Raw genomic sequence first — 26,157 nt, forward strand, 5'->3', positions numbered from 1 at the left:
GTGTGGTGTATTTTGAAAAAGAAAATAAATTAATGAATTTAATTCTCTTACATTAGAGACTTTTAATATCTTTTCTGCTGACTTACTAAATATCAGTAATGGAAGGATAGGATCTCCTTAAAATTATGCCATGTCATGACTTTTAAATACGAAGCCTGAAATCTTAGCTGTGTTCTTTGTTTTATCTCTTCTGAATATTGGCTTCAAAAGCAGCAGCCTTTTACCTAGCTCTTATTATCCAACCCTATGAGATGGACATTCACTTTGTTTCAGCCACTTTCTTTCTACTTTGTGCCTTTAAAAGAATCTTGTATTTTGAAGTTAACATGCTATAATCTATATCAATAGAATATTACATTATTTATACAGACTTGTATGCAATGATCATGTTCTCTGATGATTCTGAAGCCTATGCTCGCTATTTTCTGTGGTAGCTTTTTCTGCAATAGCTTTTTCCACCAGGAGCTCAGTTCAACTTGGTTCCTTCTCACAATTTCATGCTTAAATCCTGTGATAGTTTGGATTTCTGACCTTGCTTTCTTGCTGCGCATTATAGGCAGAGTACCTGAAACGACACATGAGAGGGCACGGAGCTGCATCTTATGACACGCCATGGATGAGAACCTTTAAGAAAGCTAATATGCTAAGTAGTCATGTAAGAGAATTTTCAGTGACACATCTGGGAATGCCATTTTTATGGATCTGTCTCTTGCTTGCGTATTACCTTACAATTCCGGGCTGGTGAAGGGTTTATTCTGCTCCGGTTGCACTGGGTCTTTTTGTGTCAGAGGTGTTGAATGTCGCAAAATTTGTGAGAGTGCTCAGTTGGATGTGACCTTCTTTTTTCCCTCTGGCAAAACAGCGCATGGGGATTCTGTGGCTGGGGAATTTGGCAGTTTCAGAAACGCCGTATGAAGCTTGACATGAATTTCAAGTATTTCACAGTACTTCTTATTTCTTGCCATCTCAGAACCTTTGACAAAGTAGAAAAACAATGGTTCTTTAAGTGGCAGCAGACAGATCTGTGCCATTTCAGTTTTGCACATGTATTTCCAAAGGGAAAAAAGGGGGATTACGGTTTTTCCGTGTCGGGCCATGACCGCTGCACGTAACTGTCGCATGTTTGAATGTCAGCCGCTGCGTGTGTCAGGAAAACCAAGAGTCTTTTCAGTACCACCAAGGATTCTTAAACTGAAGAACTGAACTACAAGCAAAAAAGAAGAAATGACGTTTATTCCACTCAGTGGTAGCAAGACCCTCCTTGTCCATGCTTTTGCCTCAACATCACAACTTCTCCTCTTAGTCTTATAAACTTTTGTAGAGGCAGCAAGGGAGCAAAGAGTAATTGGCATAATATTTAACTTTTTTTTCTCCTCTTGGGCATTTCTTCTTATAAACATCTTCTTTACAAAGCATTATGTGCAGTTTGGTTATCCGCTTGCCTGTTTCATTGAATTTTATGTGCTTGTCTAGCATGCTTGCTTTTAATTTTGCATAGATCCTCCAGTAACAATTCTTCTGGGCCTAAAACAGTGAACTCTTGGCATGATGGTCTGATTGTGATCATATATTGCATAGCTTGCAAAACTTAACAAGTTCTATTACATTTCCACTTGATTTTAATTTTTGTGGGCTCAGAACCAACGCTGATTTCCTTGGTGTCAAGAATGTTAATATTCTTTCTGTTCTCACAGCAGCTGTATGATCTGTGGATTGCCTGTTTCACTGCGTGTTTTAGCTGCATGTTGGCATCTTTTGCAAAGCAACAGAGCAGCGGTGCTATCCTGCATGAACCATACAGTGCTAGAAGGACAAGGGTATGGCAATGAATTCAAGTGTGAAATGCCTGTGGAATGTGACTTCTTTCTGCTTTCAGTAATTTATTTTCACTAATGTAAAATAGTCTCTTTACATTTCTGTAACTGTCATGAAAAACACTCCAGCATGAGCCGGCTGTTCCTCAACTTACTTATCAGTTCTTCAGTATTTTATTTATTTATTTCAGTTTTCAGATAAAATGTTACCTGGGAGATCTTTTATTTCTCTGAAGAACCATGAATCTTTTTTCCTCCTCAGCCCCAGTCTGATATTTCCTGTGTGCTTTTAAGAAGTATATTCTTGGTCCTGAAGAAGATCCAATTCTTTCAGGCAGACGGATGCTGGTTCAGTTCTTGTTCTTTAGACCAGGGATGGGGGTTGCCATCTTATTTAGTATAAAATACCTCCAAGGAAACGTGGATTGGTAAACAGAAAGAAATGATGCCTCATTTGTTTCCAGACCAGGAAGAAAATACTGCAGGGAAGACATGACAAATGCTCGGAATTTATCTACTGATGTTTGCTCTAATGGTGATGAACAAACAAGCTATGGGATCCATTTAGATAAGCCAAAATTTCATCTTTAATACTTAGAATTTTTCTTGCACTCTTCAGTCACTCTTCTTAAACAATTTCATGCACCTCTGCTAACAAAATGTAATGAAACCAAAGTGTTCCTGTTGGAACCATCCCTTTTGTAGGTTTACAAGAAATAGTGAGGCATTGGCCTTTAGCTGCACCTGCAGCAGTGGGATGGGACGAGTCACGATGGATCGGGATTCGGTTTGTGATCATTAACGTCCTTCTTCAGCTCTGGTTCACACAGAGCACAAAATGTGTGTAACAGCATGTGGATAAGTATTTCATATATTCCTCTTCAGCACTCATATATCTTGAGGTAGTTTTCAAACCTCATCTGTATCCAAGGAGTGTGTAAAAAGTTCTTTTAAATACTCTTTATACTTGTGTCTGTTCTTGTCTCTTTCTGAAATAGGGTCTCTTTTATCATCAAGTGAGAAATTCTTCATCTCTGACAGTCAGAATTTAGCTGTATTTTGTCAACGTACTTCTCTTGACTATGTCTGTTATTTTTACAACGAGGAGATGTCGCCTTGCACTGAATTTTTGTAAACACAGATGTAGATTCTCTTTCCATGTCAGGTCATCTTTAAAACAGCCTTTATTCCAGTGAATGCCTTCAAGTTCCTGCATTTTTGTTCTGCTTACCATCAGCATTGAAGCAGGGTCTCTTTGCCTGCAGCCAGACAAGTGAGTACTCAAGAACAGTTGTAATACCTGCTTGTTTTTCAAATTTAGGTGAAATACAAGGAGAATTTTTCCAAAGAAATGGGTAAAAAGCCAAAGTACGATTTAAAGGAAGCTAAAATCTACAAGACCATGAAAGATGCTCACAACATGGCCAGTGAGGTACATTTGCTTATGCTTTTCTTTTAGGGAAATTAAAAGTTTCGAGTTCTTTAAGCAAGACCTCCTTTATGTCATTAATACATTCAACAGCACAGTCTCCTTTTCTGATGTATTTTGTCCTTCCTTACCTGCAGGTGAAATACAAGGCAGACTTAAAGAAGCTCCATAAGCCCGTCACGGACATGTCCGAGTCGCTGATCATGAACCACGTCCTCAGTACCAGCCAGCTCGCCAGTGCTGTAAGCTCCTTCACTACTCCCAGACCCATTTAATGTGTCCATTCCCACTGATTCCAGTCTGAATGAATCTCTGCTAACTACTCCTGTAACTGCTGCTCCCTCTGTCAGTGTTTGGGACATCACCTGGTAGTGATCTCTTCCTCCACTTTCTAATGATAGTTTCCTAGTTAACTCGCAGCTTTGCCATCTGTCCTCTGGGAAGTGAACTCTTCATTAGCTAATGTTTTAAATCCACTAATCATTTCTAGTGGATTTATTCTTTATAACATGTTAACTCATTGAATCACACTAACAAGTCCTATTTTCTTCTTTTTGCTTGGTTTTTATTTTTACTTTTTTCTTTACTGCTCAATATATTTTTAAAAAATTCTTGCCTTTTTTTTTTAATAATTTCTTGTTTATGTTTAACGTCCCCCTGTTGTAGATGTCCAGAACTATACCTAGCAAAATATTTGATAATTTTATTGAGAAAAACTAATTATTGCCTGGTACAGCCTTCTCACGTATTCACTGTGAATTCCTTTTAAATTTTCTTCTTCTTTTTTTTTAATCCTGGTTTTGAAAAGATCTTTCTTGCAATCAAAATGATCAAGAAAGATGACTGTTCACCCACGTCTGTAGAAGTGATATCTGATACTGGGAGTAAAACTTCTTGGTTTTGTTTTGCTTTTTGTATTTCTAATTTCTCTTTGATGTTCCATTGAAGTGTTGCTTTGATTGGACCTAAGAAGTAAATTTGCTGAGGGATTTTTTTTATTATTGAGATGATTTTTGACACCTTCCCTTCAGTACCAGTACAAGAAGCAATATGAGAAGAGTAAGGGTCACTACCATGTGGTGCCAGATAATCTTGAACAGGTTCATCTAAGGGAGGCATCAGAACTACAGAGCCACGTAAGTTGGTCGCGTGTTTCTCATTAACCCCACTCACTCAGCACCAGTCACTGAAGTCATCTGAGCAAATTCTCCTATATATAATAAATTCTGTGCCTCTCTGCCTTATAAACACTGCACACCTGAGTAAACAAGTCCATGAGAGGTATTTGCACATTTGCAAGTTCAGAACGCAGATAAAATATCTGTATGATGTCTTCGTTCTGGAGTAGATCTCAAAGTCACTTATGTCTGTTGTACATAGATGTTTTTACACAGTCTAATACATTTAGCAGGGTGGTTTTGTCTGTAGAAAAAAGGAGCTGGTAATTACAGAAGCTGGAAATGAAAGAAGTGAGGTTGATGGTTGACAGTGAATTTTCAACTGCTCCATTTGTAGCTTCAAGTGACGCAAAGGAGAGCTCTGCCATTCCTTTTCTGTTTTACTGCTGCTATTAAATGTGTCTGATGTTTTTTCCCTCTGGAATACAGAAATAGTGAATCATTCCAGGGAAATTCATACTCTGATTTGGTCTCAAATCCTCTTTGTTCCAGATTTAATTCCTGGTATTTATTGACTGTAAAGGAAGAGAGAAATTACTGCTAGAACACAAGGGGCCATAGTTAATGTTCTGCTGCATGGCATGGAAGAGCAAAAGGGTTACATAGCAAAGGACTTTTAGAAAATGGTTGTTAATCAGTTTGTAGTTAAAGATTTTTAGAGCTACCTGTCTTCCTTCTTGTGATCAGAGAATCCTTGGAATCTGAGCTGACACTGCAACAGGAAGTAAATCAGTGGGATGTTAGGCCACACACATTTTGCTGAAAACCTGACTTCGATTTTACGTTTTCTGGTCAAAAGTACAGATTTCAGTATTAGACGTTCGTTTTCACCACAGACCTGTTGGCCAAAGTAGGCACATACTGGCCGATGAATTTGATCTTTGATTATTTAGGAGGGTGACTTTTTTTTCTTTTCTTCTCAGGTGAAATACAAAGAAAAATATGAGAAGGAGAAAGGAAAACCTATGTTGGACTTTGAAACTCCAACATACCTTACTGCGAAGGAATCTCAACTCATGCAGAGCGAGGTACGGTTAAAATCAATACTGATGGACTAAGAAATGTTAAAATTATAGTTAGACTTTCACAGTGATTTAGACAGGCCATTATACTTACATCTTGTGCATACTGATACGCTGAAAAATTATAGTTATAGCCCATTTCTTTATATTGGTTACAAAGTACTGCATTTAAAATTCATGAAGCATTCCCGTGTCACAGTGAAGTGTACATTATGTATGTTTCATCAAGAAGCTATCAGTAAGTGAAGCTTAATTGAGTCTTCGAGTCTTTTGAAGAAATATAATATGAAATACATGTCACTTAAACTTTTGCAGCAGGAGTATATTCTGTGTGTTGGTTATTGTAGTCCTCAGAAAGTACCCTGGTTATTCTTCTCACCTCAGAAGTCTGTTGTTGAGAAACCCATTTATTTCCTGTTTGTCCACTGTCACAGTGTTCTCCATTGCCCTGTTGTTCTCTCTCCTCAAGCAGTTCATTTCTGTCTGTTTGAAGTATAAACTTGTTCTGTCACAGATGAAGGCTTATACATGCTGAAAACCAGTTGTATAAGGCTGATAGTCTTTATGTCCGAGTGATTTCACTGAGTGTTTTCTCTGCATATACAAATAAGTAGACAAGGAAAATAAAAAGGCAGAGTCAGGTCATATTTCCATTGCAAGTAATGAGCTGTTTCATGGGCCGTGGTAGAAACAGGATTTATTCCTTTAGGTGCCCTTCACATTGACTGTAGCAAATTGTCATTGAGACATTGATAGCAAACCGCTGCTCCATCCTCCCAGCGGTTTTTCGCATAATTAAAAAGAATGTTATAAATATTTGCTATTTTGCTTTTTTTCTTCTTACTCTCATTAGAAAGAATATAAGAAGGACTTTGAAGAGTCCATTAAGGGCAGAAACCTTACTGGCTTGGAGATTACACCATCCTTATTACATGTCAAATATGCAACCAAAATAGCAAGCGAGGTAGCAGCTATTCCGTGCTTATTTCCTCTGTCAAGTTAAATAATTCCACTAAGTACTCCCAGCAGCGTTTCTTCTTCACCTCTTTCTTTCTCCTAACCATTCACATTAAGCATGTTTACACATACTTTGTGTTGTGACCTAATTTGACGTGGACATTTATTTCATTGTTTGTTAACTGTATTCACATTTACTGTGTCCCTTTCTGACACTCGTCAGCCTAACAGTTCCTCAGCAGGGGGAGTGTGTGTGTGTGCCTTTGCAATTTGTCTTCAACAAGAATTACTACGCTATTCTGTTGCAGTAGTTCTTGTATAACCTTATACGGTATTCTTTGTTGTTTTTTAAAAAATCTTACTTCTTTTGGAGCTTTTGGATTTATTTTTTTTTATTCTTTTAATTTTTGCCATGAAATTGTGGTTTCTTCAGTCTCGCTTTGAAGTTTTCATTTTCTTTCTTCTGCAGAAAGAGTACAGGAAGGATCTGGAGGAAGGCGTCAAAGGTAAAGGACTAACAGCTTTGGAGGAGACTCCAGACATGTTAAGAGCCAAGAATGCAACTCAAATCCTGAACGAGGTATGTCAAAAGCTATTTGGGAAATACCTGAATGGGTGTAACAGCCTCTGACTGATAAATGCTCGTGGCTGTATAACACTGCTGTGAAATCCATCATTCCCTAGGATCTTGAGTAGAGAGAACAAAATAATGTGTGTGGGTGACTAAGGATGAAACCAAGAGCCTTAACTTTTAAGTGAGCTCTTTTCTGCAGTTCCTGTCAGGAATACAGGTGGGAAGCAGGTGCTGTATTCAGTGGTCAGATCAGTCAAGGGATGGACTACACCAGTGCTGTGTCACAGCAAGGCTGAGCGTAGGAACCAGAGGTGTCAGTTTTGGAAACTGGGCATCTTAGGTCAGGAGCAGTCACCAAGGATTAGGATCCGAGGACCAAGGCTGAGGCAGCAAGAAGCAAAGTGAGAGATCAGAAAAGGACTGCGATGAGGTAACCAGACTGGCACACTTCTGCTCTGGGAGGTCTGCTGTGCAGCAGAGAGCTCTTTTGGGATGCTTTGTGGTTGATGGGTGAGGCAGAGTCACCAGCCGTGCTTTGAACAGTTCCCCCTGGCAGTGGCAGGACTGGTGGCTGAGCCATTTTCCCCTCTTTGATGGCGAGAGGTGGCCAGCAGTCAGGACTAAGAGCTACTTTATTTACGTGGTGGATTGGTATAATAAATATTTCATAGTGGTTGTTTTCATAAGATTAGCTCATATTTAAAAAGCTTTCACATAATCGGGCTGAAAGCTGAAAACAGTAACTTTTTAGTGCTACTTCAGATTTTGCTTCTTAAGAAAATACTCTTAAGCATCTTTACTGACAACAGCATTTTGTGCTTAGTGCAGAGCTGATGAGTTATTCCAAGAGCCTATGTTTTATTACCACGATATTACAGCCATATTCAGCTAAGTTCAGCAGAGGTGACATAGAGAGATATAAATTATACCAGTCTATACAAAATAAATCTTTTAGACCTTAGTCGAAGGTCTCTTTGGAAGACACCTTGCAGTTTTTGGACATGCTCGATGTGAAACATCTGTGACCACTCTTCACTACCACATGCACTTCATACACTGCTTGCTCTCTGGTGCTTCTGTTCTGTACAGGTTACTGCTTTACACCAGTCACCTAAAGGAAATTATACTCTGAGGTTACTGGTGTGAGAAGGAAGAGTGACCTTAATGCAGCTGGCCTGGAGTGTGCTCCATTTACTGCTGGAGTGGGGCTGTTTGTTCTCAAGATTTAAGTCATAAAGTATACACTTTAATGGCATCATTTGTGTATTTAGTTCTGAGTTTATATTAGTAACATTCCTATTTTGTGGTGTGGTCATGAAAGTATCCGAAGTTGCTAAAGGTATGGCATTCACGTTGACAAAGTATCAATTTGCTGTCTTCCTCTGCAGAAAGAGTACAAGAAGGCCTTGGATTTAGAAATCAGAGGGAGAGGTCTGACGGAGCTGGCTTTGGAGACACCAGATTTTGTGAGAGCAAAGAACGCCACTGACATTGCCAGCCAGGTCTGTGTGAATATCTCATCCATCACGCCTCATGTCGTCTTTAACAGAAAATGCATTAACAGCTTTTTCTAATTAAACCAAAAGAAAATTGTTGTCAAGATGCGATTAAGGCACCTAAAGGTGAGCTTTCCCCAACAGATCAAATACAAACAACTGGCAGAAATGGAGAAAGCCAACTACACCAGTGTCGTCGATACTCCGGAGATTATCCATGCCCAGCAGGTCAAGAACCTTTCGAGCCAGGTACCTTGAGGCTTTTAATGTTCATTAACTAATTAATCTATTAGTCTATTTTAATATTGAATAAAATCAAACAATAATTTCTATTGCTTTTGCAATGCCAAAGCTAATTTTGCTCTATGTGTGTTTAGCTTAATTTTCCTACTCCTTAATAACGTGATGTTTAAAATAAACCTTACACAGAGGCATAATCTGAATTAGAATCAGACACAGAAGTGCTCACATTTCCGTAAAGATGGGCATTATGCCACAATAAGGAATGCCAGATTGTTTATTGCTGCTTTGGCATTAATGCAATATCTTTTTTATTTTCTATCAGAAAAAGTACAAGGAAGATGCAGAAAGGACCATGCCCTACTATGTGCCTGTAGCAGACACACCAGAAATGCAGAGGGTCCGTGAGAATCAGAAGAACTTCAGCACAGTACGTATAGAAATAATAAACACTGCTACTGTCAGATAATAAAACGTGCTCAGCTGTTTTTCACTCTAATCCCAACGAGGCTGCCTTGATATTCTCAGGGATCTTCAGGTAGAGGGTCCTCCATGGATGCAGCAGCCCACTTACACTTTACACAGGGAAACAAAGTGATTCTGTCATATTCGTGGAAAAAACCTTAACTTTCATTGTTGAGACTTAGTTGGTTTAGGTACAATCTGTCACTTTTCAAGACTTTTCAATTAATCCAGTTAAGGATCTCCTATTGCTAATTTAAATGAGAACACTTGTAACTGTGCTACCTGTTTATGTCACTAATGGTAGTGTTTAAATGATGACCTTTCAAGGTGTACTTGAAAATAGAATTTTTTTTCTCATCTTCAAAGAAAACTCTTTGAGTTTTGGAGTCGACACTTGACATTTTACCTTAACTTTTTCAACAGCTTCAGTATCAGTGGGACCTACAGAACAGTAAAGGAAAGGTTACAGTTGTACAAGACACACCAGAAATGCTGCGCGTGAAAGAAAACCAGAAGAATTTCAGCTCGGTATAGCTATTTTCTCTTTTCAGTTCTCATTCCAAAAAGTAAGGATTTAATATGCTTAATAGAATAACTCTTTTTGGCTCGTATCTTGCAGGTACTTATGTTCTTGATCTGTTTAAATGTGTATTGAAAAACCCCTAATTTTATTCTAAGTAGATTTTGCTGCCTTTTGCTGCCCCTTTTTATCCACCATTATCTGGGAGTGCCCTGATTGCCCTCTTTCACTGTGATACAGTCAAACGGTCGACCCTGTGCTTACATTTGTTTTCCTGGTATCCACATTATTTTGTCCTGTTCCCATGCAAGCGGTGTATTCTTGTTGTGTTGCAACTGTCTTCTTTCAGTGAAAAGCGAAGTGTCTGCCTGATTCGTTTTGCATTTCGTGTGTTACCATGAAGTGCCCAAAGTCTGCTCCATTGTTTTGCCTCTTACGTTAGTGTAGTAAGTAACTAAGTCAGAGATATTTGCATAAAACATAATAAAAGAATTAAAACAAAAGGAACAAATAAGAACAAATACCAGCCTTCAATCCTAAAATTAGCTTACAAATGCTTTAATGGCTACAAATAAAAATAATTAGCCCATTTTTTGCACAAAGGGCACTCGGGCAGTAGGACAGACTCCAGGTAGGCAATCAGGCAGTGACTGGAGGTGACCCTCTGAGTTGGCTTTCAGCCTGCTCTGTTGTGTACAAATCGCTGTCATGAGTCCATATGTGCTCTCTAGGAGAAATAATGTTGTGTTTTTTATGCTTAACCTTGTTGTCTTCATTCTGAATATTAAGATTTTATATAAAGAAGATATTGGAACTGGAACTACTATTGAAAAGACACCAGAGATGCAGAGAGTTAAACGAACCCAGGATGCAATTAGCTCGGTACAAAAGAACTGATTTTTAATACTCTAGCAGTGCTAATTCAACTCGAAATAATATATTTTTTTCCCTTCTTATTTCTTTAAATGTTGCTAACAGTGACTTGACAATAATTCAACCAGCTAAGTGTTACTTTCTAAAAGTTTTTGCCTCTTCTTTTTACTTAAACAGTAATCCTTCTAATGATTAACACACAATTTGTTACTTACAATCCATTTCTAAGACGTGAAACTTCTTGCTGTCATTTTAATCTCATCCCAAACACAGAATCAGGGTCATTTAGGGTGGAAGGGACCTCTTGAGATCATCTCCTCCAACCCTGTTGCTCAGACAGAATCAGCCAGAGCAGGTTGCTTAGATGCTTGTCCAGTCGAGTTTTGAACGTCTCGAAGGATGGAGAGATCTCCACAACCTCTCTAGGCAACCCCTTCCACTGTCTGATCACCCTCACAGTCAAAATGCGTTTTCCTGTATTCAGATTGAATTTTCTGGTTTTTAATTTGTGCTCATTACCTCTTGTCCTGTCACTGAGCACCACTGAGAAGAGTGGCTCCCTCTTTCTCACTCTCTTCCCCTGGGTATTTATACTCATTGCTAAGTCCCCCCTGAGCCTGCTCTTCCTCAGACTGAAGAGTCCCAGCTCTCTAAACATCTTCTCACATCAAAGGTGCTCCTGTCTCTTACTCATCTTTGTGGCCCTACATGAGACTTGCCCTGTAAGCCTGTATATTTATTGGACTGGCAAGCCCAGAGCTGGACACAACTCCAGATGCGGCCTCACCAATGCCAAGCAGAGAGCAGGGTTCACCTCCCTTGACCTTCTTCGTGCAGCCAAGGGTGCTGTTGGCCTTCTTTACCATGAATCTGGCTCATGGTCAGCTGCTTGTCCACCAGGTCCCCTAGGTCCTTCTCTGCAAAGCAGCTTCCCAGCCAGTCAGCCCCCAGCATGTACTGGTGCCTGGGGTTATTCGTCCCCAGTTACAGGGGGAATTTCCCCATTGAACTTCAAGAGAACTCCAGTCTTAGGCCAATTCTCCAGCCTGCTGAGGTCCCTCTGGATGGCAGCACACGCCTTGGGTGGATCAGGTCACCAGTGAGGACAATAACCAGTACTGACCCAGATGTGACCCCCAGGTACACCAGTGATCGGTCACTTGCCTCCAACTGGCCCTTGGGCCACTGATCAAAGCTCTCTGGCCCCTCAGTCGCTCACCATGCCCTTACCTAACCCGTGCTTCATTAGCTCATCAGTGAGGATGCCAGGACAAACAGTGCCAGAAGCCTCACTAAAGCATGTCTTGTAAATCCTGTATGTTATTTACAATATCGTAACACTCTAAAATGGGAATCATTGTATGTATTACTTTTCTTTTGAGATTTGTAAATATTTTTCTTGCTTTTTTTAACATTCTTTTAGTATAAAAGATATCAACGTTTCAGCCAATTTGTTTCATGCATACTGTGTTAAATATGTTCTTGTGAAATGCTACTCTGTTTTTATTGTTATGCTAAAGTCGAAATGCAAATAGCGCTGTCATTGTCGACGTGTTGTGTGACGGCTCTCACCTTTCTTGAATATGGCAGATTTTTACAAATCCAAAATTCTTCCATTGGTAGAAAGACCAAATGGTATCAGGTTCAGTGGTTTTTACACCTGTTATTAGAAAAGCCTTTCAGTAAAGTGCCATTCGCAGGGACATCTCATCAAGAGGTAAAGTGCCCTTCTGCCAGTGTGAAGTGGTAGGAAGCTTAACAGCAGCTCTCTGCTCATGTTACAGCCAATGACATCTACATTGTCAGTCTCCATGAGCTTTTTTAGAAATGATTTTACATTTTCATATCACAGTTTTTTAGTACTCAGTGCAAGAAACCTTGAAATGGTTCAGCTGTTATAAATCGGGGAGTTTGTTTTTGCTGAACTTAAGCTCCTGGGAGATGTTAGGTACCCAAATTTTAAGCATCAATGGAAAAATTCTGGCTGAAACAAAACTCTGCTGCTTTACCCTGAGCTGAGTTATTGTTGAAGTGATCTGTAGGAGCGTGGCAGAGGTGGCCATCAGACAACTCTTAATAGAAGGTTCCTTCTGTCGAAATACATTTAGTACCTGAGATTTGAATGAGTTTGTTAAGTGTAAAGGACCCGCGTTTCTTTGTTCATGTAACTTTTTACACTTACTGCATCAGCTGAGCTTTAATGTAAGTCCTTTTACTATTTTGTTACTCTGATGTCTGCATCTCTGTAGATCAAGTACAAGGAGAGCATTGGCAAAGGAACTCCCATCCCTGATCTCCCAGAAGTGAAGCGTGTCAAGGAGACCCAGAAGCACATCAGCTCGGTAATGACCGATATTTTCTGCTTACCTGTATGCTCCTGCTCCAGAAGCTCAACCTCCAAACTTTGATGGTGTTGCTGGGTACTTTTTGCTGAAAAGAGAACAAGTCTCTTAAATCCCTACATTCAGCAGTTCAAATATGTGAATTTTGCAGTGTGCATTGCAGTGGTCGTTGCATTGCTTTGATCTCTGCATGCAGAATTGAGGCAGGATGCAGACTTGTGGCTATTGGTACCTCAGGTGTTTGCTGGACAATTATTCTTCATTTTTTCTTGTACATATTTGGTTTTCTCTTGCTTTGAGCACTTTATTTTTTGTATTTTTTTCATTATTTCAGTGACATCAAGCAGTGAAATTTTTTTGTTCCCTCTTTTTGATGCCAGTATTTTACTATTTGCAAGAAGAACCAGTAGGGCATTTGAAATGTATTTGCACATTATTAGGTTTTAGACCAACCCAGGCATGAAAAATGCAATTTTAAAAATCCAACAATTAGAGGTTAATTTAAATCTAATAATACGAGAGCTAAAACTCAATTGTTTTTCTTACTGGAGATTTAAACAAACTAAAATAGTGGTGTTCTGAACAAAGGGATTAAATTGAAATGGAGCCCACGACTACGTATTTTCATATTAAACCTGCCCATAAAAGGTTCACCTGTTTAGCGCCATAAAAAAACCCTCCAGAAATGTTTGCTGTCTGAAAAGAAATACCATTGCATTGCCTAAACTAAGATGAAAAGCAGAATATTTACATTTTTGCCCTCCTCAGTGTAGTTTTCTCTTGACTTCAATGTGTTCAGGCACCTCAACATGGTACTTGGAGCTGGTGCCTGTACTTTGCACACTGAGTAAGATGAATTGTGCACCTATTTCCATATAATCCCAGGTTCTGTTTACCTATAAACCCGGTAAATATCTGTCCTGATGTGCTGTGGTTGTGGTTGTGGAAGGGAAATGATCTTCTCACCTTGCTGGGTGTTGTGTTCTGCAGGTGTTGTACAAAGAGGACGTAGGGACAGGGATCCCAACCCCTGTCACTCCCGAAATAGAGAGAGTCAAACGCAATCAAGAACACATTAGCTCGGTATTTAAAATATCTCTCTATATATAACCATTTATTTTTGCATAACATCCTAACGTATAATCTGTTTTTTTCTTCAATGGTGTAGAACCTCACCCTGCTCCTGTCTTTTCCCTGGCAATTTTTTTAACTCATTTGTATTCCACCTTTTTGTGCTTTAACTTTTTTTGGTGATTTACAACTTTACGTGCATTTCTTTTAAGATCCAAAGCTGGAAGTAAGCTGTGACATTAACGTGGTGTTTCTCCCCATGTTTGTTTTATCTTAACCCGTTATCTTCTGGTATTTGCAGTTTATTTACAGAATAATCAGCCACCAGCCCCTTCCTTACTCTTTGCTGCTAGACCAAGTGTGAAATTAATTAAAAAGTCATCCTAACTCTAAATGTAACCCACAAAATAGTCAGATTTGATGATTTTGCCTGTGTTGAGTGCTTTTCTTGTGGAAACTTTCTTGTACCTCACAGGTGTTGTACAAAGAGGGCTTAGGGACCGGCACGCCAACCCCTGTCACTCCAGAGATGGAGAGAGTCAAACGCAATCAAGAACACATTAGCTCGGTACTGCTAATTAAAACAAACCCTGCCATTTCAAATGCAGTCAAACCCCTTTAACTCCTCCATATTAAATTCTTCTCTCAGTTCCCTGTTGAACTTTGAGCAACCCTTAATCAAGTCACTAAAACCCTGCCAGTGTCCTTACATTTGAATTGTTCACTCAGACTCCTTTGTCATTAAATTGCTCCAGCTGTGAGACTTTAACTTGAAGCAGTTAAGCAGTGCCTTATTTTTCCTCCTGGTGAAACAGCAATAGGCTGAGTGGCGTTGCTCTCCTCCTCAATAACCAAGTAGATCCTTTAACAGGCTTCAGACTGGTAGCACTGCAAGAGAAAACTGAACTTTTAACACTTCTGTAGCAAAGTGATCTCATGCAACTGCCGTGTGTTGTCTCTTTCCCCATTTGTTGCTGTGTTGGATGCTTTCTTATATCCTACAGGTCTTTGTGAGAAAGCCTGGGGGGCATCCCCATACGACTGCAAGATGAAAAAATTGACAAAAATTGCCTATATTACGAAAAATTCCTGCAGTAATGCATTTCTATCCAGATTGTTTCTGGACACCTCCCAGTCCAATGACCGTTATGCCGTGATTTTGCTCTATGTTTCTGTTTTAATTAGAGCAGCTTAGGTCTAATTGTGACTCCTTCTGACCCAATCCAGACATGGCCAATGTGAAATTCAGTCCTGACTTGAGATGAATGGGGCACTTCAGGGAAACCAAAGTTGTCTGTTAAACTTTTTGCTACATTTGATTGTCCCTGAGGCCATCACAGCTCTCTCTTATGCCGTGAGCACGCTTAGAAATCCTAGAGGCCAAGCTGCTCGTTCAATAGGTTTTGTTGGTGTAAAGAAACTCTTTTGAGTAGAAAGACGTAATGCAGAGAGTTTTCAGGTAACTTGGCACAAGCTTTACACAAAACACAAGATGCCAACGATCCTCACAGTCATATGATAATTTTAATTGATTTTTTATTTTGCGAGCCTTTGAGCAAGGCTGATGAAACTCTGGTTTTCACACTTGCCAGTTTCACTGCATTAAATTCCTTGTCTTTTCTCTCTCTCCTCCCCATCCTCCTCTTTCCTTTCCTTATTTTTTTTTTAATTTATTTCCTCATTTCCTTTCCTTATTACCTTTTTAATACCTCCCTGTTGCCACCCAGGTGTTGTACAAAGAGGGGCTGGGGATTGGGACCCCGGTGCCCGTCACTCCTGAGATGGAGAGGGTCAAGCGCAATCAAGAACACTTTAGCTCGGTATTTTGTTGTAATTTAAGAAGAAAAAAAATCCCCATAACTGTTTAACATTTGTAAATTTTCTACTCTAATGAACTTACAAACATAGAAACATCCCCTTTCTGCTATTGAGAATTTGAGTCGTCGTTAGCCCTATTTTATGTACTTTTTTTTAATAATCATAACACTTAACGCTTCATGTCCTTTGATTTTTAAAGCTTTTCTTGGTGAAGATTAAGGTATTTTGTATTTTGAAAAAAACCACTAGATTTTTTTATTGTTATTTGCTTAATTCCATTCCCCTAATGCTTTGTTGTTGTGTTGAAGCATCTCTAACCATTAGGATGCAGCATTTCTTCCTCTGAATTCATCACAACTGCTGACTGTTTTCTGCTTCCCAATTTTTCCTGCTTTCATGTCGATTTAGTGGGCGTAAAAGTTAATGTATTGCCTCCATCAGATGCGGTATTTCTGTTGTTCTTAACCGTTTTCACACCCCGTGTTACCGCGTAGGTGTTGTACAAGGAGGAGCTGGGGACAGGAACCCCCATCCCCGTCACTCCCGAGATCGAAAGAGTCAAACGCAACCAAGAACACTTTAGCTCGGTATTTGTTGTACTTTGAAAAGCAGCAATTTCCCTTTTAATCTATTTAAAAACAATTTTAACACCAAAACATACTTCTGTATTTCCCTGTAATCGATTTACACCAAAAAAATATCCCGTGCCCCACGTTCTGACATATTTTTCCTCCGTAATTGTTACCTATTTTGTTTTGATTTTATCACCTTACTAATGATAACTTTTGGGTTCCCTTTTCCCATCTTCCTTTTGACACTGAGCGTGTTTTTTCTTCTTTAATATCTCCTTTTTGTTAATCACTTCCATCCTTGGTGGTTGTTTTTTCCATGTATAAAACCTAAACTGTTTATTGCCTGACACAAACCTGTGGACACGAGCTCAGTGTGAGTGCTCTGACGTGGTGTAACCTGCTGTGGTGTTTATGGAAGGGGTAAAGGAAAGGAAATGGAATTATTTATTCCTCCCGCATTGTATTTGATGCCTGTTTCCTTTAGGAAGGGTTTCGTATTGTTGCACAGAGGCAGTGGCCCAAATCTCTCGCTGGTGTGCGCTGCTCTCCATGGGTTGGATGCACAGGTTTGCAGGGTCAAAAACCCGGTACCATTGGGGTGCTTCTGGGGTGAGGAAAATGCCACCTGAGGTAGGAGAGCACCAGTAACTCAAATTTGTCAGGTACCATTTACGCACATGCACCTTTATTATGACTATTTATTATTACCCTTTGTGTGATAAGCACCTGGATTGTTTGATGGTGAGCTCTGGCCAGTATGGGATGCTTCACTCAGGGAAGGGATGGCTGTGCCTTGAGGTGTGTGCACAGAAACACTTTGAGGAAGGGCATTAGGACCTGGCCCTAATGACTCTAGTGCAATCAGGAGAAAGTTTAATTGCTGCTGCAAAGACAATAATGCACCTCATTATAACTTATTTAAGGCTTTAATCTTGTACATACTCTCCAGTTACCAGTGTCCACCTTGAGAAGGTCTGGTAGGAGTTATAGCAGTGTTGTGTTAAACTCTATCTCCAGGGGTTTCAACTAGGTTTTATTGTTACGGCTTTTTAAAGTCCCTGTGTTCCCTCAGGCCATCTCAGAAAAGGTTCCCTCAGGTCCTGCCGAGCGTTGCTGCTGTTTGCTCGTTCCCTTTCCCTCTGTTAATGCAGCCGTGTCCCCCACAGGTGTTGTACAAGGAGGAGCTGGGGACAGGAACCCCCATCCCCGTCACTCCCGAGATCGAAAGAGTCAAACGCAACCAAGAACACTTTAGCTCGGTATTTTTGCATTTGAAAAGCAGAAAATTTCCTTTTGATCTGTTTTAAACACTTTTAACACTCAAAAAAAAAGAGAAAATTTCTTGTTTCCTTGTAATCAACTTACACAAAGAAGTAATATCCTGGTCCCTTTGAGACTTTTTTAATCCCTAATTGCCACTTACATCATTCTTGTTCCTCTTTTTTGTTGTTACAACTTAATAATAGTTTTAATTCCACCTTTTTTTGAGTCTTTTGATTTTTTTTTCCCTCTTAAAAACCACCCCATTTTCCTTTTCTTAGTCACAACAATCCTTGTATTTGTTGTGTGATGATTTGGGGGTTTTTTTCCCTGCTTTTACTTACCCTATATGTACAAACTAAACTCTTCAGCCCCTGACACCGCTCTGTGGCTGTGACCGTGCTCTAACTCACACCCGTGTAACCTGCTGTGATGTTGGTGGGATGGCTACATGAAACGGAGCTGGTTTCTCCATTCCTTTCATGTTGTAGTTGATATTTTCTGCCCTTAGGAGATCTTTCACAGGCTGCTGCTGCACCGCCAGATTTTCTGTATGGCCGCTGAGAAGAGACAGAGAAGTTATCCCAGCTTCCTGCTAGAAATATCCGTGTTTAACTGTATCATCTTGAGGAATACTTTAATGTTTCTCTCTTATTCCAAGCTCTGGCTCGGAGCGACGTTGAAGCCCCTTTGGGCTGATTTCTCAGCGAGCTCACTGGTCTTTCCTCCTTTAACACGGCCGTGTCCCCCCACAGGTGTTGTACAAAGAGGAGCTGGGGACAGGAACCCCCATCCCCGTCACTCCTGAGGTTGAGAGGGTCAAACGCAACCAGGAACACATTAGCTCGGTATTTTGTGGAGGAAAAGAAATATTCCCTTTAACTCCACTTAAACACAACTGTTTAACCATTATTAATAATGAATGATTCCTCTCCTTACTGCCACGTAATCAACTTGTACAAACATCCTTTCTTCTTCACTCTATTGTATTTTCCAATGTTACTGACCTACGTATACCTTCATATATGTAATTATTGACATAATCCTAAATATTTTTAACCATTTTTTCTCCCTGTTCCAACTTCCTTTTCTTTTTATGTGTGGTTTTGGGGGTTTTTTGCTGTTTTTTTCTTCTTTTTTTTAACCTTAGTTTCCTATTTTAATGCTGTTATCGTAGAAGAGGGAGGGTCCAACTTCCCGCAGTGGCCTAAAAGCTCCCCCCCCACCATGAAAACATTTGGTGTAAGAGGTTTCTGTCTTGGCTTTGTCCCACCTGCAACATTAAAACCAGAGACCCCTTTGCCTTCAGCCCCTCACGGCTGCAATCCTGGTCCTCACCGCTTCCAGGGGAGGTTTTTAGGGCACGTTTAGGACAGGTTGAGACCCGGCAGCCTCAAATATTTGACTTGGTGACAGATGGAGCTGTTCCTACTGAGTTGTGATGATGTCTTTTGGATGCTTCTCGTTGCTGCGCAGGTGTTGTACAAAGAGAGCGTGGGGACTGGGACCCCCACTCCCGTCACTCCCGAGATGGAGAGGGTCAAACGCAACCAGGAGATCTGTAGCTCGGTACTTCGCTAAGGGAAAAACTAGAGAGTTCCCCATAACACTGCTTGAAAGGACATTTTAACAGTTTGGATAAATGGCTGTTGTAACACTGGTTGCAGGTTTCTTTGGGGCTTTTTTTATTTTTTAAATGAGTGATTTTAATGCCCTAATCCTAAAAACTCTTAACAAACTCCACTCATTTTCTCTGCAGTGCTGACATCCTTCTTTTAAAAACACACATAAATTCCATATTCTTAACATCCTCAGCCCCTCAACGTGGTACTTTTGTAGCACTTACAAGATTTATTCTGAGTGATCCTGTATTTAAAAAGCCAGTATGGCAAACCCTGCTCCTCTGGTAGAACATTGCTAAGTAGCTTCTTTAATATCTAATACCTGAGAAAAGAAATACAAGGGAAAAATGCCTTAGGCTTTACGTTTGCTGTTGATTTATTGTGGCTTTCTTTGGCTCCTTTCTTATGTCTCATAGGTGTTGTATAAGGAAAACATAGGGCAGGCGACCCCAACCCCGGTCACTCCCGAGATGGAGAGAGTCAAACGCAATCAAGAAATCATTAGCTCGGTATTTTGAACAGGAAACTCCTTCCTAAAGATGGGAGTGATGTGTTGAACGTAACCGCAGCAGCTCAGCAATCAAGAATCAGCTTTCTAACCTTATAAAATCAACGGCCACAAACCTCCTCCCTTCTGTGCTGGCAAACAAACGCAGGATCTTCTACTTAACGCTGTTTGAAGCAGGATTTTACTACATCTGGGGTTGATTTTTGGGATGGGCATTGGTTTTCTCTATTTTTTAACCCTTTCTTACGACAAGCGTGGTTTTGTGCAGAGCTGATCCCACGCAGGGGCCATTTCTGCATCCTTGTACATTTAATAGCAAAGCTTCCATTGGTTTGTTTTGGGGGGGGACCAGCACTGTGCCCCCAGTCTAACCCTTGCTAAGTGTCTTGACTCTGTTTTGTATGGTTTTTTGGTTTGGTTCTTGTTTTGGTTTGGTTTTTTGATGCCTTTTTAATAACGTTTGGATACTCCCTTGTATCCTGTAGGTTTTATACAAAGAAAATGTGGGCAAAGTGACCCCAACACCAATCACTCCAGAGATGGAGAGAGTCAAACGCAATCAAGAAATCATTAGCTCGGTACCTTCAAATAGATCTTTCTTATTTTTCCTTTGTGCTTACATCTTAATCAAGTAACATCCTAACGACCCGAGAGTTGATTTGAATTTTAAAAAATCCATCTATTTGTTTCTGCAAATTAATCGCTCCTCTTCTAAACAACAAATGACTTTAGTGTTAACAGTCTGATCCAGAAATGCAGGCCTTTTCTACAGCAGTTTGTGAACCTGTGGGCTCTATCCAGGCAATATCAAGAGCTTAGCGTCCTTTGGGGAAGATATTTGGGTTTCTCTGTGCTTAGTGTTTAAGCTTTCATTGGCTTTCCAGGCTTATTGTGACAAACAAGGAAGAAGCCCAGCTGGATGGAGGTGTCTGTACCAGGGCTGGCTTCTGGGTGGCCTCATGGCCTGGGGGATGCACAGGGGTAGCGGTGCAGGGACTCCCATCCTCGATACCCGTCTTTATTTGGCTGCCCAATGTCAGGGTGGCCACAAAACTCCCTCCTCCCTCCCAGAAAAGTCATAAATTGCTACAGATAGAGATAAAAGAGCCACAAGGATGGTGAGGGCTCTGGAGAACAAGCCTGATGAGGAGCGGCTGAGGGAACTGGGCTTGTTTAGCCTGGAGAAGAGAAGGCTGAGGGGAGACCTCAGCACCACCTACAACTGCCTCAAGGGAGGTTGTGGAGAGGTGGGTGCTGGGCTCTGCTCCCAGGTGAGGGGGGATAGAACAAGGGGAAACGGCACCAAGCTGTGCCAAGGGAGGTTCAGGTCAGAGATAAGGAGGAAGTTCTTTACTGAGAGGGTCGTCAGAAGCTGGCACAGGCTGCCCAGGGAGGTGGTGGAGTCACCATCCCTGGATGTGTTTAAAGAGCGGGTAGATGAGGTACTTAAGGATATGGTTTAGGGGGTAGACAGGAGCGGTTGGACGTGATGATCTCAGAGGGCTTTTCCAACCGAGCGATTCTGTGAAAACAGCTAAAACATTGCAGAAACAGTTCTCTAGGGCCACAGGCCACTTCTCCATGGTAGGAGTTGTCACTGGATAGAGCCCGTCGTTAACCAGAAAAATAACCAGCTTTTCTTTCACAGCTCATTTCCTTACCCTTCCCTCCTTGGCTTTTGTGCAGTGCTGCGTTATCATAACCAGCCGTGACTTTTCTGACATGTGATAACACAAAGTGATGCTTTGTATTCAAGTCCTGTGGATTTTGGGGGGTTTGAAGGTACCAGGTACATCTTCTGTATCCCACAGGTGTTGTACAAAGAGAACCTGGGGCGAGCAACCCCCACCCCGCTCACTCCCGAGATGGAGAGGGTCAAACGCAATCAAGAACACATTAGCTCGGTATTGTCTGCAGGAAGTGAAGGGGCTGGGGCAGAGCCCCTTTTGAATCACTTACATCTGCCTGGTTGTAGTTAACCCTCTAATTTTTTCCCCTTTCAACTTAGAAAGTCATCACTTAAAACTGTAATAATTAAAATATACTTTTTTTTTGGTCAATATTAACTTTTTAATACCATTTTTCCTTATTTTCCCCCGTTCCTAATGGATGGTGTTTGCTCTAAACGCGGTAACACGGCAGGTTTTGATGTGTACGTGTGTGACTCTGAGTTATCTGTGGTCTGTAGGTTGTGTACAGAGAAGGCTTAGGGAAGGCAACTCCCACCCCGGTCACTCCCGAGATGGAGAGAGTCAAACGCAGCCAAGAACACATCAGCTCGGTACTGAAAGAGGACAAACCACCACCTGATATTAAAAATAACCATTCTGAACAAAACCTCCGCGTCTAATTCAGCCTTATTTTCTCAGTTTTGCCTATTTTTTTTCCCTTTGATTTTTGTTACCTTTTGCTCCAGCAAATAATAACTTCTGTAGCTGCTTTATTTCCCCAAGATCTTTTCTCCCGTGCCGTGATGAGTTTGCTTAACCAATAACAGCATTTACAGAGCGAGCCGAGCCATCCCAGGCTGAGCTGTGGGCGCTTTTGTACCCCGCAGGTTTTGTACAAGGAAAACCTGGCAAAGGGAACCCCGACCCCGATGACTCCGGAGATGGAGAGAGCCAAACGCAACCAGGAAAACATCAGCTCGGTACGTTCTGTTCAGCCAGTAAGTGAAAATACGTCAAAAAGTGACATCTCGACCCCTGAAACCCGTACTCAACTAACAGTGCAGACGTTAACAGTTTGAATAATGTTGCCTTCAAGTCTCTTGCAAATACCTTCTGGTTTTACTGGTCTTATAGTGTGTGAGGTGTACAGTGATCATTCCTCAAGTAAAAGTATATTTTCTATTAGATTTCTGACGGCCTGTATAAAAACACGAGAAATCTGGAGATAGCAACCTCCAGGCCCGTCTTGCTCCCCTGTCACTCCAGAGGTAAACCCTGCTGTAGCACAGGTTTGTGTATAAAACAAATGTCACAGCTTGGTAACTCCAGTACTACACCCTCTGCAAACAGATGTTCACAGGAGCACGATGCAAAGAAAGCCTACAAACCCAGCACAAATGATACTAATTTCAGTATTAAATACAGGGTGAATCGGGATGTGTTTCACACAGAACTCCACTGCAGTCAGCGAGGTGCATGTCAAATGTGTGACAACATTACCTAGAATATTCACTGCGTAACCTCTCCCTGTGTTACAGGGCTAAAAGAAATAAGGAGCTTCTATTTAAGAAAAGGGATGTTTAGGATCCAGTGCAGAGCTGTTTCATTGTTATGAAAGAAATGTTAACAGCTGTTCACCAGCTGCTGCATTTCGTTGGCTTTGTTTCCTCCTGTGCCAGGCTGTGGCAGCTCAGCTCATTCCCCACGACGCAGCAGTGGGTTTGTGTCCTGTCCTCACATTTTCCTCTCGCCTGGCAGGTTCTCTATTCGGACAGCTTCCGAAAACAAGTACAGGGCAAAGCCGCCTACGTGCTGGATACACCTGAAATGCGCCGCGTACGGGAGACCCAGAGACACATCTCTACGGTAAGAGCATTGCTAGATGGTGTGTTTTTAACCTGGGAAGGGATTTAAATAGGAACATTTTGCTGAGACACTCTGGGGGTGGCAGCTCAAGGCCGCTGTGAGTTTGGTTTCCCAAATTCTTCAATGCTAGAGGCAACAAACATTTCATTTGACATTGCAGGTGAAATACCACGAAGACTTTGAGAAAAGCAAAGGGACTTTCACACCCGTGGTTACCGACCCCATTACCGAGCGGGTGAAGAAGAACATGCAGGACTTCAGCGACATCAGCTACCGCGGCATCCAGCGGCGCGTGGTGGAGATGGAGCGGAAACGCGTGGACCAGGACCAGGAGAACCTGACGGGTGGGCAGGGCCGGGTTACACCACCTGGGGTGCTTCATTTGCACACAGCACGGGCTGACCTGGAGCAGCTCTTTTGCCAAGCTCCAATTTATCATTACATGGAGGTGGTGTTATCAAAGTCCATTTTGAAAATACTCTTACAGCAGCTGTAAAACAAACGCAAATGCCTAAACATTCTGCCCAACTTTATAATGTAATGCTTGATTAACATTTTTTACTTGTATGTTTAACTTAATCTCTGTGCATACTAAATACTTAAATTTATCTTTAAAGAGCCTCATTTGTGCTCTAGCTTTGAGAAACACAAGTTTATGAAATACTGCTTGCCCTTCTACTGCTCTTCAGGACAGAAATTTGCTGCTCAAGCTCTGAGTTTCCTGAGCTTCAGCTCAGAAAATGCCATTTCTCTTGCAGGCCTTCGTGTGTGGCGCACAAATCCGGGCTCGGTCTTTGACTACGACCCAGCAGAGGACAACATCCAGTCCAGAAGCTTGCACATGATCTCTGGTTTGTGCCACAGCCTCTCATCTTTGTGCAAAATGGGGTTTCAACTTGGGCAAATCCCATGAGCAAAACTGACAGCTTGGGGATAATCAGAGGAGTTAGTGCTCTACCTGTGCAAGAACACCCAAATGTAGCTGGGTGTTTAACATGTTCCTTTAAAAATATGTTGTTAATCTTCCTTACCATTATGTATTAATAATCTAAAACAGGATGATTGTTCATGTGATCCACAGAAAGTGTGAGACAGTTGCTTACTTTTCAATTAATTCTAAAAATACTGTTACTCAGTTACTTTTTTTTTATATATATATACACAACACTTTTCCTGCTGCTTGCTTGAGAAGAGAGATCCTCAATAATAGAAGCCATTGCTCAGATCTGTGGCAGCTGATGAAGGAAAGCATGGGATAACTAGAACAAAAATTTGGAAGTAGCAGCACTAAACCAAGGGAGCTTTGAGAAAGAAAGAAAATTCTGCATATTAAAGATAGCAGGGAGCTGACAACCACCCCTTTTTGATTAGATAGAACTTCAGCACAGTGTGTATCACAACGTAACCTATGTAGTTGTACAGATGTATTTTCACGTGTGCATCTCCTCAGCACAAGGTGAACTGGTTCCCACTGTTTCTCCCTGCAGTGCAAGCCCAGCGCCGCAGCCGGGAGCACTCCCGCTCCGCCAGCGCCTTGAGCATCAGTGGCGGCGATGAAAAATCCGAACCCTCGGAGGGAGTGGATCAGCATCTGTCCTACTACAGCAACGGGGGCTTCTTCACCACAACTGCCACAGGTACGAGGAGAACACACACACCCTTTATTCACGTATGAGGACAAATGGTGTCCAGATCCCCTGGCAGGGCTGTACTGGGCACAGGCTCATGGTCAGTAACCCCTGGCACCAGGAAAAAGCAGAGTACACCTGCGAAATGTCGAGTTAGGGACAAGACCGACATTTCAGTGGGTAAAAGGCAGATCTTTATTCAGATTCCTATTGCCAAGTCTGCAATAAACAACACAACAACATGTTTTCCTTTCGCAGTGGGCTACAAGCATGCCAAGACCATAGAGCTCCCACAACAGCGGTCATCGTCAGTCGTCACCCAGCAAACAACGGTGTCATCGGTTCCTTCTCACCCATCTACCGCTGGGGTAAGCACCATTGCTTGGTTGTGTGGAGACACAGCACCCCACACATGCTGTATGTGTGGCTGTGCATGTCTGGTGGGCCCCAGTAGCTGATGGGGTGGTCCCCCTCCTGCTTCAGGTGACATTAACCCAGGAGTGAATCAGAAACACCTACAAAATCAGGTGAAGTTGTTCACTGAAGGGGGAAATCTGCTCTTGGAAGTGTAAAATGAACCTGCTCCAGGGATCTAGCCCTAGTGGAGCTGTATGGCAATGGGGATGGTGTCACCTCCTCACAAGATCTCCTGGGAGGCAACACCTTAGAGTTAAGGCTGGGGGGACCTGGAGCTGGTACTGCTCAAGTACCCTCTGAAAAGGTTGTGTGCAGCTTCAGCGGTGCTAAACACACACAGGCTCCAACCTTGGCCCTCTCAGAAGCAAGGAGGCTGCTTCTACCTGAAAATGAACTTAGGAGTCTGACAAAAACCTGAACTTCCACACTAGGTCCTTATTGAGAAGGGACATTTTGTGATCTGAACCAGATTTAGAAGAGCAGGCAGGTCCTGCCATCACTGCTGCTGTTAGTGCACTAAAGGAGTCAAAACAGAACCTGCCCTTTGCCTGCTCTTACATTTTGCTCCTCACCCACGGCAGTGCTGACAGCATGGGTATAAATGTGTCTCTTTTTGCCTTCCCCTTTCTTAAACCGAACAGAAAACCTACCGGGCCATGTACGACTACATGGCTGCTGACGCTGATGAGGTTTCCTTCAAGGACGGGGACACCATCGTCAACGTGCAAGCCATAGACGAAGGGTGGATGTACGGCACTGTCCAGAGGACCGGCAAGACCGGGATGCTGCCGGCCAACTACGTGGAAGCCGTCTGA

General features: G+C 41.7%; 1 protein-coding gene across 1 annotated transcript in view; it reads left to right on the forward strand.

Annotated features, from left to right (window-relative positions):
• Positions 1-26,157, forward strand: part of NEB (nebulin) — a gene marked incomplete at its 5' end in the record, with an annotated part of 55,314 nt that extends 29,157 nt beyond the window's left edge. Inside the window, 31 exons of the mRNA XM_010187669.1 lie at positions 557-655; positions 3,136-3,246; positions 3,381-3,485; positions 4,275-4,379; positions 5,345-5,449; positions 6,297-6,407; positions 6,870-6,980; positions 8,363-8,476; positions 8,615-8,719; positions 9,036-9,140; positions 9,599-9,703; positions 10,485-10,577; positions 12,818-12,910; positions 13,901-13,993; positions 14,457-14,549; positions 15,709-15,801; positions 16,294-16,386; positions 17,538-17,630; positions 18,387-18,479; positions 19,108-19,200; positions 19,670-19,762; positions 20,247-20,339; positions 21,573-21,665; positions 21,950-22,042; positions 22,319-22,411; positions 23,190-23,297; positions 23,458-23,641; positions 24,056-24,148; positions 24,785-24,934; positions 25,184-25,293; positions 25,984-26,157. Of these exons, the coding sequence (XP_010185971.1) occupies positions 557-655; positions 3,136-3,246; positions 3,381-3,485; positions 4,275-4,379; positions 5,345-5,449; positions 6,297-6,407; positions 6,870-6,980; positions 8,363-8,476; positions 8,615-8,719; positions 9,036-9,140; positions 9,599-9,703; positions 10,485-10,577; positions 12,818-12,910; positions 13,901-13,993; positions 14,457-14,549; positions 15,709-15,801; positions 16,294-16,386; positions 17,538-17,630; positions 18,387-18,479; positions 19,108-19,200; positions 19,670-19,762; positions 20,247-20,339; positions 21,573-21,665; positions 21,950-22,042; positions 22,319-22,411; positions 23,190-23,297; positions 23,458-23,641; positions 24,056-24,148; positions 24,785-24,934; positions 25,184-25,293; positions 25,984-26,157 (3,297 nt within the window). The remainder of the gene's footprint in view (positions 1-556; positions 656-3,135; positions 3,247-3,380; positions 3,486-4,274; positions 4,380-5,344; positions 5,450-6,296; positions 6,408-6,869; positions 6,981-8,362; positions 8,477-8,614; positions 8,720-9,035; positions 9,141-9,598; positions 9,704-10,484; positions 10,578-12,817; positions 12,911-13,900; positions 13,994-14,456; positions 14,550-15,708; positions 15,802-16,293; positions 16,387-17,537; positions 17,631-18,386; positions 18,480-19,107; positions 19,201-19,669; positions 19,763-20,246; positions 20,340-21,572; positions 21,666-21,949; positions 22,043-22,318; positions 22,412-23,189; positions 23,298-23,457; positions 23,642-24,055; positions 24,149-24,784; positions 24,935-25,183; positions 25,294-25,983) is intronic.

This window comes from Mesitornis unicolor, unplaced genomic scaffold, assembly GCF_000695765.1.
Source record: "Mesitornis unicolor isolate BGI_N332 unplaced genomic scaffold, ASM69576v1 scaffold34850, whole genome shotgun sequence".
In the NCBI taxonomy this organism is placed as follows: domain Eukaryota; kingdom Metazoa; phylum Chordata; class Aves; order Mesitornithiformes; family Mesitornithidae; genus Mesitornis; species Mesitornis unicolor.